The sequence below is a fragment of the Glycine soja genome, chromosome 2 (assembly GCF_004193775.1).
Source record: "Glycine soja cultivar W05 chromosome 2, ASM419377v2, whole genome shotgun sequence".
Classification (NCBI taxonomy): domain Eukaryota; kingdom Viridiplantae; phylum Streptophyta; class Magnoliopsida; order Fabales; family Fabaceae; genus Glycine; species Glycine soja.
Genome location: NC_041003.1, coordinates 4,194,982 through 4,210,655, shown reverse-complemented (window position 1 = coordinate 4,210,655; position 15,674 = coordinate 4,194,982). Strand labels below are relative to the sequence as shown.

At 32.0% G+C, this 15,674-nt stretch overlaps 1 protein-coding gene across 1 annotated transcript; it reads left to right on the top strand.

Annotated features, from left to right (window-relative positions):
- The first annotated feature begins 4,329 nt into the window (after positions 1–4,329).
- LOC114381406 (histidine kinase 1-like) lies at positions 4,330–11,454 on the top strand. The gene is made up of 13 exons (XM_028340658.1): positions 4,330–4,776; positions 4,980–5,222; positions 5,302–6,099; positions 6,321–6,568; positions 7,038–7,197; positions 7,320–7,446; positions 7,546–7,635; positions 8,193–8,387; positions 8,518–8,587; positions 8,788–8,830; positions 9,138–9,278; positions 9,354–10,517; positions 10,909–11,454. Exons 1-13 carry the CDS (start codon positions 4,591–4,593, stop codon positions 11,122–11,124), a joined length of 3,681 nt encoding a protein of 1,226 aa, XP_028196459.1. The 5' UTR covers positions 4,330–4,590; the 3' UTR covers positions 11,125–11,454.
- The last annotated feature ends 4,220 nt before the right edge of the window (positions 11,455–15,674 follow it).

The following is a 15,674-nucleotide window of genomic DNA, read 5'->3' as shown; positions in this document are numbered from 1 at the left end:
GTCAATGTAATATTTTGGATGTGATAAAGACAAATAATGATAAACAAAAATTACTTATTGAAAAAAATTAAAGAAACAAAATTATATTTTAGTCTTAATTATTTTTACAAGTATACATAATTCCACCTTATCTTATTGTTATCACCATTATTTTTACAACTGTATAGATTATATTTTTTTCACACAAACCAAGCATTAAACTTCCTCATGATTATCCTGATTAAATGGAATTTAATATAGAATTATAATTCTACACTCTAATTCTTTATGCACCAAACACCAATTATAAATCGGAAATAACTTCAATTGGAATTGAATTTAATATTCGTTCTCAACGGCCATTTCAATTCCATATGCGCAAGTTTTTCCAGAAATTTTTATTTTATTTTTCGTATGAGTTAATGTTTATACACTGACATTCTAATTTATACTGTTATTTAATTATTAATTAATAGTTGAATTATCTTAAAATAATTATTTTAAGAATTAACAGACTGATCCTGTGATTAAATGATTCTGAAAAACATTTTCAATACATAATTTTTTTTCTTTTCGTATAGACTTAAATTAAAATATTAGTTCAAAATGGCTCCGGGTGATCCACATCTAATTTTATTTCCTGTTGCGTCTTCAACCACCTATATATTAACTTTTTTTTTTTCTCATATAGTAACCAATTTGAAAACTTTTTCTTCCCGTGCCACAATGATTTTCCAAGAGTACGTTTTAGGTTGTGGAACATCAAGGGACACACCATATCTTCATTCGGTCAAGGACTGTTGCCATCAGTTCGAGCATAACCCACTGACTATTGCAGTATGAGTGAAAATCAAACGATCTCATATATATATATATATATATATATATATATATATATATATATATATATATAATTACAAAGGACCACTTTACTAAGAAACATAATTTAAAGGTTATTCAGTGTTCGTTAGTTTGTAAATTTAGCTTGTTGAGAGGTTCAGGGGCCATGTTAGTGATAATCTTTTCTTTTGGAATCAAAATTGTGTAAATGATCGAATTTGTAAAGTCTTGTCACATTAGTCCCTAAATTAAAGGAAAGTAAATAAAAAATAAAAAAAAGTCCATGAATGTGTAAATTAACAATCATTTTAGTCTAAAATTAAAAAAAATGTGATTAAAATGATAATATTAACATATATTTATGAATTAAAATAATAATAAGTAGTTGAGTAGTTTATGAACTTATTCGACATTCTGAGAATTAATTTATTTATCACTTTTAGGTTAAAGTGATTATTTACTTATCAAAATTTCATCCATCAACATGCAAAACTCTTTGATTTATGAAAATAATAACAGGTAAAAACATGCAAAAACTCATTGATTTACGAAAGAATATTTTCTTTATGAGTTTGTGGATATGCAACAAAACTTTGTTAGCCATGAGTTATGAGATTCTTCAACTTAATGGACTAATCTTTTGAGTTTATCCTCTTGTGCTTAAGTCATCACTTTCTTCTCCAACTATTGGATATTTAACTTTATGAGCAACAAATGTATGTCAATTTGATTTGAAAATACAGAAAATAATAAGTACTTTTACATACACGATTATTGGGAGCCATATTGACAATAAACCCAATACTTTTTTCTAACTTATTTTGCAGAAGATATAGTCCCAATAAAATGCAAACTTTTTGTATTTTGGCTATCATGTGGTTTTGCCTTTTTGCTTTTATTTTATTTTTAGTCTTCTTTATGCTTTGAATAGCCAAGACATTATGCTAGTAGAATTGTAGTTGTTCTTCTGATTTTGTGTTTGATTTGTCCACCCAACAGCATGTATTTGTAAAAACACTCACGCGGACACATCCAAATGCATGTTAACGAACCAACCAACCAGCTAAACGAGTGAGACTGAAAATGACTTCATCAAAATTTTAAACAAGTCACTGCTTGTAGACCAAAGAAAACTAGTCACTGTTTTTGCAATCGACCTAATTTTATTAAGTAAATGGGTTGACCCAATGAATTTAACCTGTTTAACTCTTTACGTGTCGTCTACTGAACAATCAAAGAATTTCTACTTCTTTATCTGGTTTCATTAAAAATAAAATACTGTAAACAATTGTCAAATTACAATAGTATCCCTCAAACCTTATACTGTCGTCAACCATATATTATGCCATGCATAAAATTACACACGTTCCCATTTTTTCTCTTTTTCCCCTATAAGAAACGCATGAATTTATAAGTCCAGCTAAATTCTTTTCATTTGTTTAAATTAATTGAGTTAAATGTGTAAATTGTTGTCAACTTCCTCACTTATCTTTAATTTCTACCAATTACTTTTTTTTTCAATTGTTAAACTTATACAATACAACTAAAGGAAGAAATTAAAGTCAAATCTTAGCTGTACGTCATAAAGGGTGTTTACGTGGCTATTTAGTTTGATTTTCGAATAGAAAAGTTGTTTATATCAAACCTAAAATTAATATGCAGGTCAATTTGATTTAATTTTAATGTAATATTAAATGCAATTAAACTAATCTTTTGCTGTTCATTTTAGCTAGATTTGATGGTTTATTAAAAAAAATTAAATATTTTTATATAATTTTAAAAATTATTTTTAATTTGATGAATAACAAAATAAATTAACTCAAAGTAAAATCTAATAACTACATTACATACACCTCTTATGAAAAATACATTACAAATCATTTATAGTTAATTAGTTATGAACTATCAATTTAAAAATTTAATGATTGTAACATAACTTTTTTTTACTGCATCATTATCAAAACTTAGTCGTGACATAAGTTAGAACAATGAGATTTTATATAGGGATATTAAAAAATTTGAGTATAATATGCAGTTCAGTTCGATTTTTATAATAAAAACTGAATCAAATAAACCATAATAAAATATTTGCTTTTTTTTTTTATATCAATTCGTATTTTCTTTATATTGTATTAATGATTTGAAATAGTGTGGTTCGATGGTAAATATTTGATAAATAATATAACTCTCATCCTCTTTTTATGTAGACCAAACTAAGCTTGGTGTAGAATTTTTTTTACAGAATATGAGACAAATTAAATTAATTGACCCTTTTCCAGTATTAATTCTATTATATTGTCGTTTAAAAAATAGTCGTATAAATGTATTCCGAGCTTTTGTTCAATAACAGTAAAAGTGGACCATAAGAATAATAAGCATTGAACATAGAAAAGCAATGATAATTGGGATTCGTTCTCTTACATTACTTCCTGGCGGAAGCTTCATGATCGAAGACAAAAGAGACTAGTGTGGGCACCACTGCACCCGATTCATAGTATCCAAACCCAAACACCACACGAGTTAAGTTCCTTGGCCTTGGGTTCTTCCCTTTGTTTGTAGTAATAGCAATATTTATGGTTCACATTAATTGGGGCACAATGGAAGTGGCAATTGTGGCATAAACTATGGATAAGAAAGGCATAAGGAACAAAACACCACCACATCACTCTTACACTTTTGCACACACTACGACCAGGAAATGACATGAAGTACAATTAGCATGATTGAAAAAACTTTAAGGCTACTTGTTTGCATTATATTTTCAGTGCAAAGATTTCATATGGGTTAAGCTTAAGCATGTAGTTTTGGTTTCATTTCGAGATCTATGTTTGTGGAAGCAAAAATATTATTGATAATGCTTGATTTTAGAGAAAATAATAGGTTTAATTATTTATTTGGTTCTTATTTTATGTTTTGTCCCTATGTCAAGAAATTAGATGTTATACTCTCTATAAATACACTTTTAAATTTTAATTCTATGTTGATCCTAATGTTAGGTGTATCTTAACTTTATTAAGTAAAACTAAAATAGAAAATAACAATGTATACCCACTACATTTTTTCTAAATTTGCTAAACTGCCACAAACTTAATAATAGAAAGTAAAAGGATATTAAAAAGACGTGCAGAGACTAAAATATTTAGTTTTAAGTATATGAACTAAACCATAAAAATGATGTAAACGTAAAGTTTGAGTAATTAAATCATTTACACAATTAATCAAAACCATAAGTTTGTTTTGTTAAGTTTTATAATAATTATTTTAAAAGTCTTACATGACATAATTTATGAAGGTTAATAATATAAAATTCCTTGTATTGATAATACATAAAAAAAATAAATTTTAATTTATTATTAGAAATTAATTTCTTGCTTGTCCGTGGGAGGAAACTATGGTGGAAAAAATATATTTGAAAAGCTTTTCTCTGCCAGCCACACAAATATATTAAAATTTTGTATCTCCTTTACAATCTCGCAAACAAGTGTTAAAAGGGTGACATGACTTCCACCTAAGTAGAGTCTAGGAAGGGTAGTAGATGTACGCAATCTTAGCCTAGATAGGTTCGTGATTTTAATAGGGGAAGTGTTATTATCCAATCAAAATTCGTGAAAAGCTATTCCCCTCTCAAGCACACAAACAAAGTTTAATTGCTACTTTATATGCTCATGGCTGCTTCAAGTAACACAACAGTGAGTTATATGTGACAGAAGACAAAGACCAAAGTTCTTCTGAAAGTTCTGTATGGTCTCTCCAGGTTCAAGGTAGCCAATAATGGGTATCAAGTGCATACACGTTTTTGATAGATTATATAGTTTTTTCACTTGTTCGAAGAAAAGCACCATGCCAAGTGGCAGAAGAATTTTCCACAGGGATGTGGAAAAGGAAGAATTTCAGTATGCTAGCACTCAATGTCTCTCATCTTACTACAGTGTCTTTGTGGTTCGTCTAGCAATCATGGTTAGTTAATATTTCTCTATATGGTTAGAATATTGGTCTCTAATTTTGATATCTGCAGCTGCAGTATGGTTGATATGCATAGGTAGATTATTTAAAATGCTAAAAAAGGGCTAGTTGTAATTGAAAGATTAGACCCTTTGTGTAAATATGATTATAGCCACAATTTGTAGGACTAAGCTATTATCTTATCTTGCTTTATGCAGGCCATGCTAGCAATCTTGATTGGTCTTCTCACTTTTCTGACATGGCATTTCACAAAGATTTATACAACAAAGTCTCTTAATAGCTTGGCTTATGATCTGCGTTACGAACTTCTGCAACGCCCCATCTTGAGGATGTGGAACATTTTGAATTCTACTGCTGAAATTACAACTGCTCAGGTTAAGCTGTCTCAGTATGTGATCAGAAAACACACCAACTTTGCCACTCAAGCAGACCAAGTTGAGGTTGAGTTGACTGTTAATTTTTTTCATTGTTTATACTCTTGCTAATTATATTCTTATGTTTGATTCCAACTCTTACCAGATGTATGAGGCGATGAGGGCTGTAACGTGGGCGCTGTTTGCTGGTAAAAAGGCTCTCAATTCAATAACTGTCAAATACAAGAATGGATTTGTCCAAGCATTCCATAGAGACCTGAAGGATAATAATACCTTTTACATTTATTCTGATCTTGCAAATTACTCCATGGCTGCCAGTGGCTACAATGAGATCAATTCACGTTCGTCGCGTGAAGCTTGGAACGATAAAGACATTCATGGTCACAAGCCTGCAATTTGGTATCGCGAACCACTTGATCCAATCAGTGGTGAGAAGATTGGAAAAGTAAGGCCAATTGCACCAGAAGACTCGATCAATATAGCCGGCCTCTCCCAAGTACCTGACGGTGTAGCTTCGTGGCACGTTTCTGTTAGCAAGTTTACAGATTCGCCGTTGCTTTCTGCAGCATTGCCAGTTTGGGATTCTTCTAATAAAAGCATTGAGGCAGTTGTGGGTGTCACAACTGCACTTTACAGTGTGGGGCAGCTCATGAAAGAGCTAGTTGAGAAGCATAGTGGTCACATGTATTTGACCTCCCAAGAGGGTTACTTACTTGCAACTTCCACAAATGCTCCTCTACTATCAAATTCTACCAAGCCTCCTAAGCTTAAGATGGCTGTTGAGTGTGAAAATGAAGTAATAAGAGAGGGAGCTCAGTGGCTGCAGAAAACCTATGGGAATAATTTCCCTCAAAGTCATGAGCTTCATGTAGAGAATGTCAGGCTAGGCCGCCAACAATATTACATTGACTCATTCTTCCTGAACTTAAAGAGACTTCCTCTGGTACATTTAAAGACACTTCACCTGTTCCTTACATTTGATCTTATGTTTTAAAATCTTCGAATGATCTATAGATGATCAAGTAGTACAATTTCTGCTCAACATAAATTCTATGAAATATTTCTGCTGCTATTTTTTTTTCTTTTCTGTTTTTACTACCAACTTTCCTATTATAATTTACACCTTTTGATTGTTTACAAGTTACTAGCTTAAACTTTGTGCAGGTGGGTGTAATCATCATACCTAGAAAGCATATTATGGGGCAGGCAGATGAAAGAGCCTTCAAAACATTGGTTATTCTGATATCTGCATCATTGTGTATTATTGTCATTGGATGTGTTTGCATTTTGATACTGACTAATGGAGTATCAAAGGAAATGAAACTTAGAGCAGAACTGATCAGTCACCTGGAAGCAAGAAGGAAGGCAGAGGCATCAAGCAACTATAAAAGTCAATTTCTTGCAAATATGAGGTTAGTTTTTCAAGATCAGTGTGAATTTAGAGAACACTAATTAAGCTGAAATCATATATAAGAGAGGATGAATATCTCCAGTCTTAGGTGTTCATCTTGTTTTTATCAAACATGTATATATCATGTGCTTTATCCAATTTATGGTTTAAATTATTTAATTTAGAGAATATGGAAAAATATGTCTCAGTTGATCAGGGGTTTGAAGGAGAAAGAGACAGCTACTTTATGTATTGACAAACCTTATTGTTGTTAGAAACTATGTTCCTTGGTCTCAATAAACAAGATAATATAAATAACCCTGTACACAAGCTACTCTAAACTCCAATACATGTTCACTTAAGGAGAATGAGTAACATACCTAAGCCCTGCAGGATTACCAATCCGTGTCATTTGATTCACATGTATAAGAAGATCCTTCCTTTGTGTGTTCACAAATGTGCTTAAATAGTTTTTTTTGGGTGCTTTACAGTCATGAATTGAGGACACCAATGGCAGCAGTAATCGGGTTACTTGACATTCTTATATCTGATGACCGTCTCACAAATGAGCAATGTGCAACAGTTACTCAAATAAGAAAATGCTCAACTGCCCTGCTTCGTCTACTTAATAACATCTTAGATCTGAGCAAGGTGAGCTATAAGCTAAGCCTTTTTGTCCAAGAAGATTTAAATTCCAATGCAAAAATTCTTTTACCATTGCGACAAAACTGCCTTCATTCCAAAAAATATTTCTAATATTTTATAGAATATAGGTGGAATCTGGAAAACTGGTCCTAGAAGATGCAGAATTTGACTTGGGGCGGGAACTTGAAGGGCTTGTAGATATGTTTTCTGTGCAGTGCATTAACCACAATGTAGAGACTGTTTTAGACCTGTCTGGTATGAATAACATTTTGTCTGCATAAGAGAGTTTAACTTCAGTCAAAATGAGGTCATAATCATCACAAGTTTCTGATGTATCTAGTTTATTTGTTGCAGATGATATGCCAAAGCTAGTTCGGGGTGATTCTGCTAGGGTAGTTCAAATTTTTGCAAATTTGATCAACAACTCAATTAAGTTTACTCTATGTAAGTCAACCCTTTTTTTTGTAAGGTTTTGAATACAGTAGTGGTGGTGGAAAAGAAAACTACTATGGTTCAAGAGAAAGTGTTATTATTAATATTATGTGAACTTTACATGCTTCAGCATAAAATTCTTACAGAAATTCATCATTGGTTTACTAAATATGACTTTGATATTCACCATTGTAATTGTCTCAAATAATAACAGTTTAGCTTAGAAGATGATAAAAGGCTTCTCTGTTCTGTTCAGGCATGTATTATGTACTTTTTGAGGGGAGGGTTACGATGAAATCTATTTAATTTCATTTTTAACCAAACATTGAGCCATGCTTGTTAGAATTAGTTTAAAAAATTTGATGTCATTTTATTCAAATAAATTGATTAATGTTTGCTAGTTCAAAGGGAAAAACTAGTCTGATCTATCGTTCTCAAGGAAACTTATATCAACAGTCATTAGCAACCTCTTAAAAATTTCAAAGATTTAACAAATGGTTCAATTACTATGGATCAATGAAGCACTGAAACTTCGAAGACTAATTTTAACTCTTTCAAATGGTTTACAGCTGGTCATATTGTTCTGAGAGGATGGTGTGAAAACCCAAATTCTTGCAGTGACAATACAAATTTTCCTCTAGAACAAAAGAAATTACGGTGCTCGCAGAAGACCAGAGCAAAGCAACATGAAAATCATGCAAAAAGAACTTCTAATAGAGATAACAAAATGATACTTTGGTTTGAAGTTGATGACACAGGCTGTGGTATGAACCAAAAACTTAAATAGAAAAACTGCATTGAAAAACCATCCCTTTTGTGGCAAAAGGAAAATCAAATTTCAGGCTATTGATGTGTTTCCCATGTTTTTGACATGTTTATGCATCCCCTTCATAGGTATTGACCCAAGTAAATGGGAATCTGTGTTTGAAAGCTTTGAGCAAGCTGATCCATCAACTACTAGACTGTAAGTGACTTAAATTTTTAACAAAGACTATATAAATCTGCTAGAGTATTAGCATGTTAGCATGACCTTATTGTCTGAGTCAACGAGATTGTCATTAAAATTTCAAATTAATTTGAACCTATATCCAGCAATAATTTAAAAAACCTTTTGAATGTTATGTGCTGAAGTTCAAGGAGTTCTGAAACCTTTACTCCTTTCAGGCATGGAGGCACTGGTCTTGGTCTTTGCATCGTCCGAACCTTGGTGAGTAAGACCCTTAATATGTAAATTTTCACTCAAGTCAAGAACAATTACCATTCGTAATGCAAGTTATTGATAAAAGTCAATGCCAGCACAAACATGTAATTACATCATGTAAATAGTTGAAGATTACATCAGTTGCATGTTGTAGACTTAACATCTACAAGAAAACCATGATCTGTAGAGGTTTCATGATTTCATCTCATAGTCTATAAATTTACTGACATCTATCCTTTATCTTCTAAAATGACATGAATCTTCGGAGTTGTATGTATTTTCATTTTGTCGCTTTACTACTCTGTGGTGGCAGGTTAATAAGATGGGTGGAGAAATCAAGGTTGTCAAAAAGGAGGGCTCAGGAACACTGATGAGATTATGCTTGCGTCTCAGTGCACCTGTGGATGCCACAGAACAACATTGTCAAGTAGATTTTGCTAACAAGGGCTTGGTGGTGAGTAGAATTACCTTGGCACTGAGTAACTGCAAAAATAATAAGCAGGCCTTGAAATAAGATGTTTCAATGCAGGTGCTTCTTGCACTACACGGCAACATGGGTCGATCAGCTACATCTAAGTGGTTACAGAAAAACGGGGTGGTCACTATGGAAGCAGCCGAATGGAATGGACTAACACAAATTCTTAGGGTACTCTTTCATGCAAGAAGTTCAGCTCATAATAATGGCTTTGATGCAAATTATTCAGTGCATGACAATTTAAAGTCAAGACTACTGAGCATACAGGAATTGAGGAACCCAGTTTTTGTCATTGCTGTTGACATTGGACTACTAGACTTAAGCACAGATATATGGAAGGAACAGCTCAATTTCCTTCACAAATACTTTGGGAGAGCAAAATTCGTGTGGATACTAAACCATGACTCCTCCAATACCATGAAGATGGACCTTTGCAGGAAAGGACATACACTGACAGTGAATAAACCCCTTTACAAAACAAAAATGATTCATATTTTGGAATCCATCATAAAGGACAGAAATGAAGAGCTACAAAAGAAAAATATGACTACTCTAAGAGCTACAGTGAAAGAGGGCAATTTGCATGAGAGTCTTGAGATTGATTATACTCAATGTGATGTTGCAAGCTCAGATGGTTCTGACATATCCGAAACGGGTGGTTCTAATCCTGTTAGTGCCAGAGGAGATAAACAAAGAGAGAAGGTAGTGAGATCCGATCCATCATCACAACACCAGATAAATAACTTAGTTGGATTAACAAATGAATGCATGGAAGATGATAATCATAGGAAGGAAGAGTTATGTCAGAGCAGCCTTAACTCTAACGATGTCACTGCTAACGCCTCACCAAAATCATCCTCCACTAAACAAGCATCCTTTGCAACAGGAGCTCGAGATGGAGATTCTGAATATGGTGAAACACGTAAGGCCAGTAGCTCAAGTAGAGCAGTGAGTGGAAAGAAATCTCTTGAAGGTTTGAGGATATTGCTTGCAGAAGATACACCAGTAATTCAAAGGGTTGCAACCATAATGCTCGAAAAAATGGGAGCCATTGTTGTAGCTGTAGGTGATGGACGACAGGCTGTGGATGCTCTGAATGGCATGTCTGGTGTTGAAGATTGTAGAAGGGAGACTCTCCTTAAGGAAAGAAACACAAGATCATCTCAAACTGAGATTCTCAGTTGCCCTCCATATGATTTGATCCTAATGGATTGTCAGGTATGAACTAGGAGAAAAAGTATATTAATATTAGTAATGCTTCAATTTAAATTATAGACTTGGGATCAAAAGTCAAAACCATAATAAAATGCAATTCACCCAAAACAGTGCTAAAGAATAGAAACCCCCTGGCGCCTAGGGCTAGTTGAGTAGTAATGACTAGATAAAATTGTTTGCAATTTCGGCCTATACAGTAATCATCTAGGCGGGCCTCACATGCCATTGGTGCCCTATCCAGTAGTGTTGGAGGTGCCTCCCCATTCTACCAATTCTCGTGAACAAAGAATAGAACCCTCAATGTGTTAAATAGTTCTTTTCTACAAGAAGTCAATATCATAATGTATTTTAGCTTTGATGTTCCAATTCCTTTTGTTTTTGTAAAATAAAACAGATGCCAAAGATGGATGGCTATGAGGCAACAAAAGCAATCCGGAAATCAGAAGAGGGAACTGGCTTGCACATTCCAATTGTTGCTCTTACAGCTCATGCAATGTCATGTGATGAAGCCAAGTGCCTAGAGGTGGGCATGGATGCCTATTTAACAAAGCCAATTGACTTCAAACTGATGGAGTCCACCATTCTTTCACTCACGAGAGGGACATCCTAACTTTTTATCTGTGATGAAGGCTAGCAAAGGGTTGTCTTAGACCGACTAGAAATGTATAGAATTTTACCAAATATTAACATCAAGAAACACGGCTTAACATACAAATTCCAGAAACGTAATCCAGTTTTCCTGAATTAACTCATTTTTACAGCAAATTACTGAAGCTTGTTACCCCTTGTTTCTCCAACAATACAGAAGGCCAAATTCGGTGTGAATGTGACTACACTTTGTACAAGAAACAACTTTTTGTATGTATTACCTAATTTATTTACCTATTTGTTTATGATATAAAAGCTGAAATTATAATATGAACTATAAAGTACCCAATTAGCATAACTTCTTCCATATCGTCCATTTTGTCATCGGTGTCACATTTTGGTTGAATTCCTGATTTTCTCTTCCTTTAGCACTCCTGCCTTGTGTGCACTAGGATAATAGTGTTTCTCCCTCATAAATGTTGGTACATATCTCCTTAGATGCTTTTTTGCAAATAAGAAGTATGTCACTGCAATCTCAAATGTTTTTCTTCCTCTTAATTTCTCTCTACTCTCAATGTGTTTCAAGTTAAAATAGTTACCTTTCTCAACAATAATTTTCGAAGTAAAGGCTCATTTTAGGAGTTAAAATAGGTAGCATGACAGGGAAAGGACACTCAGATATTGAAAATCCAATTACGTCTCAACAGATTTACCCTAACAAGATACATGTTATTCTCCTTTTTTAAGAAATAAACAGGCAAAGCGACCTTCCATTTTGACCTATGATATCATAGATCTATTAAAAGGTGACCTTCCATTTTGCCATCTTTGCCATTTCGTCACCTGTTAGATCCAATGTTTGGCTGTAAAGGGTTAGAGTGTTGCTAGGTGCACCCAGCATTATTGCTGGTGCATCCAGCATTCTAAAAAAATGACGAAATTGCCCTTACTTGATTTTCCTCTTCTGGATCAAGTTGATTCGGAAGTCTCTTACGGATCAACCGGATCAACTTAATCCGGAAGTCTCTTACAGATCAAGTTGATTCGGAAGAGACTTCCGGATCAACTTGATCCGGAAGAGGAAAAATAAAAATTTTGTTAATTATACAAGATATTTAAAGATATTTATTTTATTAATTATAATATATTTATAAATATTGATTTATTATAAATAATTAATGCTAATCAATCATAATCATAATTCATGCTAATCAATCATAATTCTCTAAAAGAGGATATAAATAATTTCAGAGTTAGCAATCATAATGTAGTTTTTGAAATTGCTAACTCTGAAATTATTTATATCCTCTTTTAGGGAATTATGATTGATTAGCATAATTGATTGATTAGCATGAATTATGATTATGATTGATTGATTAGCATGATTGATTGATTAGCATGATTGATTGATTCTGAAAATTGCTAACTCTAAAATTATTTATATCCTCTTTTAGGGAATTATGATTGATTAGCATGAATTATGATTATGATTGATTAGCATTAATTATTTATGATAAATCAATATTTATAAATATATTATAATTAGTAAAATACATAAAAATATTTAATTATATTATAATTAATGAAATAAATATCTTTAAATATCTTGTATAATTAACAAAAATTTTATTTTTCCTCTTCCGGATCAACTTGATCCGTAAGAGATTTTCGGATTAAGTTGATCCGGAAGTTACGAATCAAGTTGATCCGGAAGTCTCTTATGGATCAAGTTGATCCGGAAGAGACTTTCGGATCAACTTGATCCGGAAGAGGAAAATTAAGCAAGGGTAATTTTGTCATTTTATTAGAATGCTGGGTGCACCAGCAATAATGCTGGATGCACCTAGCAACACTCAAAGGGTTATCTGAAAGTCATGTGGTAGTGATTGGGCTCATTGCCCAATTTCTTAGGGGGTTGCTTTGGGCAACCAGTGTTTTTTCTAGGACACCTAGCAATCCAGGTAAAAAAGTTAAAATGTCAAGCTGATTTTTGAAGATTATCAATTTTCTGTAATAGAGGTTATTAGCCAGATTAAGTTTCTTATGTATAGACAAGCGCACCTGTTGCATTTGTTTTAGCATCTTGATATAGGCCTTCTTGTATTAGGGAGACTTTTGATTTTCTCTAGCTGCGGGGTATGCCCCGTTTATTGTTGTATCATTTTGGGTTTAATATAATTTACATTTTTCTCAAAAAAAAGAGTTAAAATGTCCTTCACCTTTTGTTTATAAAAAATAGTGACTCGTCCGTACGAGTCACTCTTTCGTTGCATCGTTTTTCGCTTCTTCTTCCTCTTCGGCTTCCCGCTTCTTCTTCTCCACCTTCGTGCTTCTTGTTCTTTGCATTCGTGCTTCTTCTTCCAGTGTTCCTGCTTCTTCTTTGTCCGTTGTTGCTGCTTCTTCTTCGTTCGTGGGTCCTACTCCTTCGTTGGTTCTTCATTTGCGTTCTCCTTCGAGGTAAGTATTGTCTTCATTTGTGTTCAATGATGCATTTGCGTTCTTCCTATTAGCATTGTTTATTTTTTTTTAATGATTGTTGTTTGAATGATTGCATGTTGAATGACTGGATTGTTGTTTGTGAAAAATCCCATACTCCGTATAACCCATATGGATTACTGATCCGTATGGTTCATACGGATTGTCAATCTGTATGAACCATATAGATTAGCAATCCGTATGGATTTCTTTTTTGAAATTTTTTTTAGAATTTTTTTAATTCTAAATATATAATTGCGAATTGTTTTTTAAATTGTTTTGTAGTGTAATTTTATAGATTTTTTTTATTTATTTGTTAAATATTGATCATATTTATAAAAACAAAAAAAATATATTTTAGTTATTACAAAGATTAGATTAGATTGTTAAGACTAATATTAGATTAGATTAGATTCCTAAGACTAAGATTAGATTAGATTGGCCAAAAAATTAATTTTAAATATTGTAATATTATATTTATTTAACTTTTAAAAAAATTGAAACAAATATTTAAAAGATACTAACTTTGTTACTTATGCAAAATATTGAAGTCATAATTAAAAATAATTTAAATTTTTTAGTTACAAAAAATATTGAAACCAAAACTTTAAATAATTTAAATTTGTTATGAAAAATATTGAAGCAAAAATTTTAGTTGTACAATAAATTTGTTAGCTATAAAAAATTATTGAAAACAAAACTTAAAAAATTTTAAAATTGTTAATTAGTTTGAAAAAATTGATTGAAACGAAAATTGATTTTAAATTTAAAATATTGATGAAAGCAAAATTTAAAATATGATAAGATTGTTAGTTTTAAAAATGATTGAAATCAAAATTTAAAATATATTAAGATTGTTATTTTTAAAAAATGATTGAAACCAAATTTTAAAATATATTAAATTTGTTAGTTATAAAAAATATTGAAACAAAAATTTAAAATAATTTAATTTTTTTAGTTTTAAAAACTACTGAAACAAATATTTAAAATAATTTAATTTTTTTTAGTTTTAAAAAATATTGAAACAAATATTTGAAAGTGATAATAAATTTGTTAGTTTTAAAAAATGATTGTAACCAAATTTTAAAATATATTAAATTTTTTAGTTATAAAACGTATTGAAACAAATTTAAAATAATTTATTTTTTTAGTTTTAAAAATATTTAAACAAATATTTAAATTAATTTAATTTTGTTAGTTTTAAAAAATATTGAAACAAATATTTAAAAGTGATAATAAATTTGTTAGTTCTAAGAAATGATTGAAACCAAAATTTAAAATATTTTAAAATTGTTAGTTAGTTGAAAAGAATTGTTGAAACCAAAATTTAAAATATATTAAAACTGTTTGTTTTAAAAAATTATTTAAATGAAAATTTAAAAGATTTTAAATTTGTTAGTTTATAAAAATATTGTGCAGATAATGGTTAGAACTAAAAGTCTCGAACGAGCTTTAGGCTGAGCAATTGGAAAAGCCCTAGGGAAGAGAGAGGCGAGTGACGATGATAATGATGCCTTCAGCGGCGAAGGCCTATCACATTTGCCCGTAGACAATGACAACAAGCGCGTGTTGTAAAGGATCCCCCTACGGCCGCGGAGGATTTAAACGAAGAGCAACAACCACCTGCTGAAGAAGTTGTTACTGATGTTGAGGATTTTTCAGGTGGACCCCATGACACATTAGTTTTGAGAGATTCATAAAATCACATTGCTCTAGGTGTCTGGAATGGAGAGGTATGTAAATCTTAAAAAACATAAAACACGTAGTTTACAACTTAATATTTTTTTGTTACATGATCGATATTATTGTTTGCAGGAACGTCTTAAGCTGAAACTATCTTCTTATGGAAGGAAGATGACTAAGTTCGGGAGGCCTGCTCCAAAGATTGAAGGCCTTGTGGCTGCCATCGGACTAAGTCATTTGATCGCATGTTCCCTAGATACGAGCGATCGAGGACTAATGTCTACTTTTGTAGAATGATGCCATAAGGAAACTAGTAGTTTTCTTTTGCCCGTCGGAGAGGTAACTATCACCTTGGATGATGTGGCGTCGTTGCTACATTTGCATATCGTAGGGGCGTTCCATAGCTTCGAGCAA

Bases quoted from the DNA above. Each gene is read 5' to 3' on its own strand.
- LOC114381406 (XM_028340658.1), top strand. From the start codon at position 4,591: ATGGGTATCAAGTGCATACACGTTTTTGATAGATTATATAGTTTTTTC. The intron at 6,569-7,037 runs GTTAGTTTTTCA...GGTGCTTTACAG, and splicing joins CAATTTCTTGCAAATATGAG to TCATGAATTGAGGACACCAA. The intron at 9,279-9,353 runs GTGAGTAGAATT...GTTTCAATGCAG, and splicing joins TTGCTAACAAGGGCTTGGTG to GTGCTTCTTGCACTACACGG.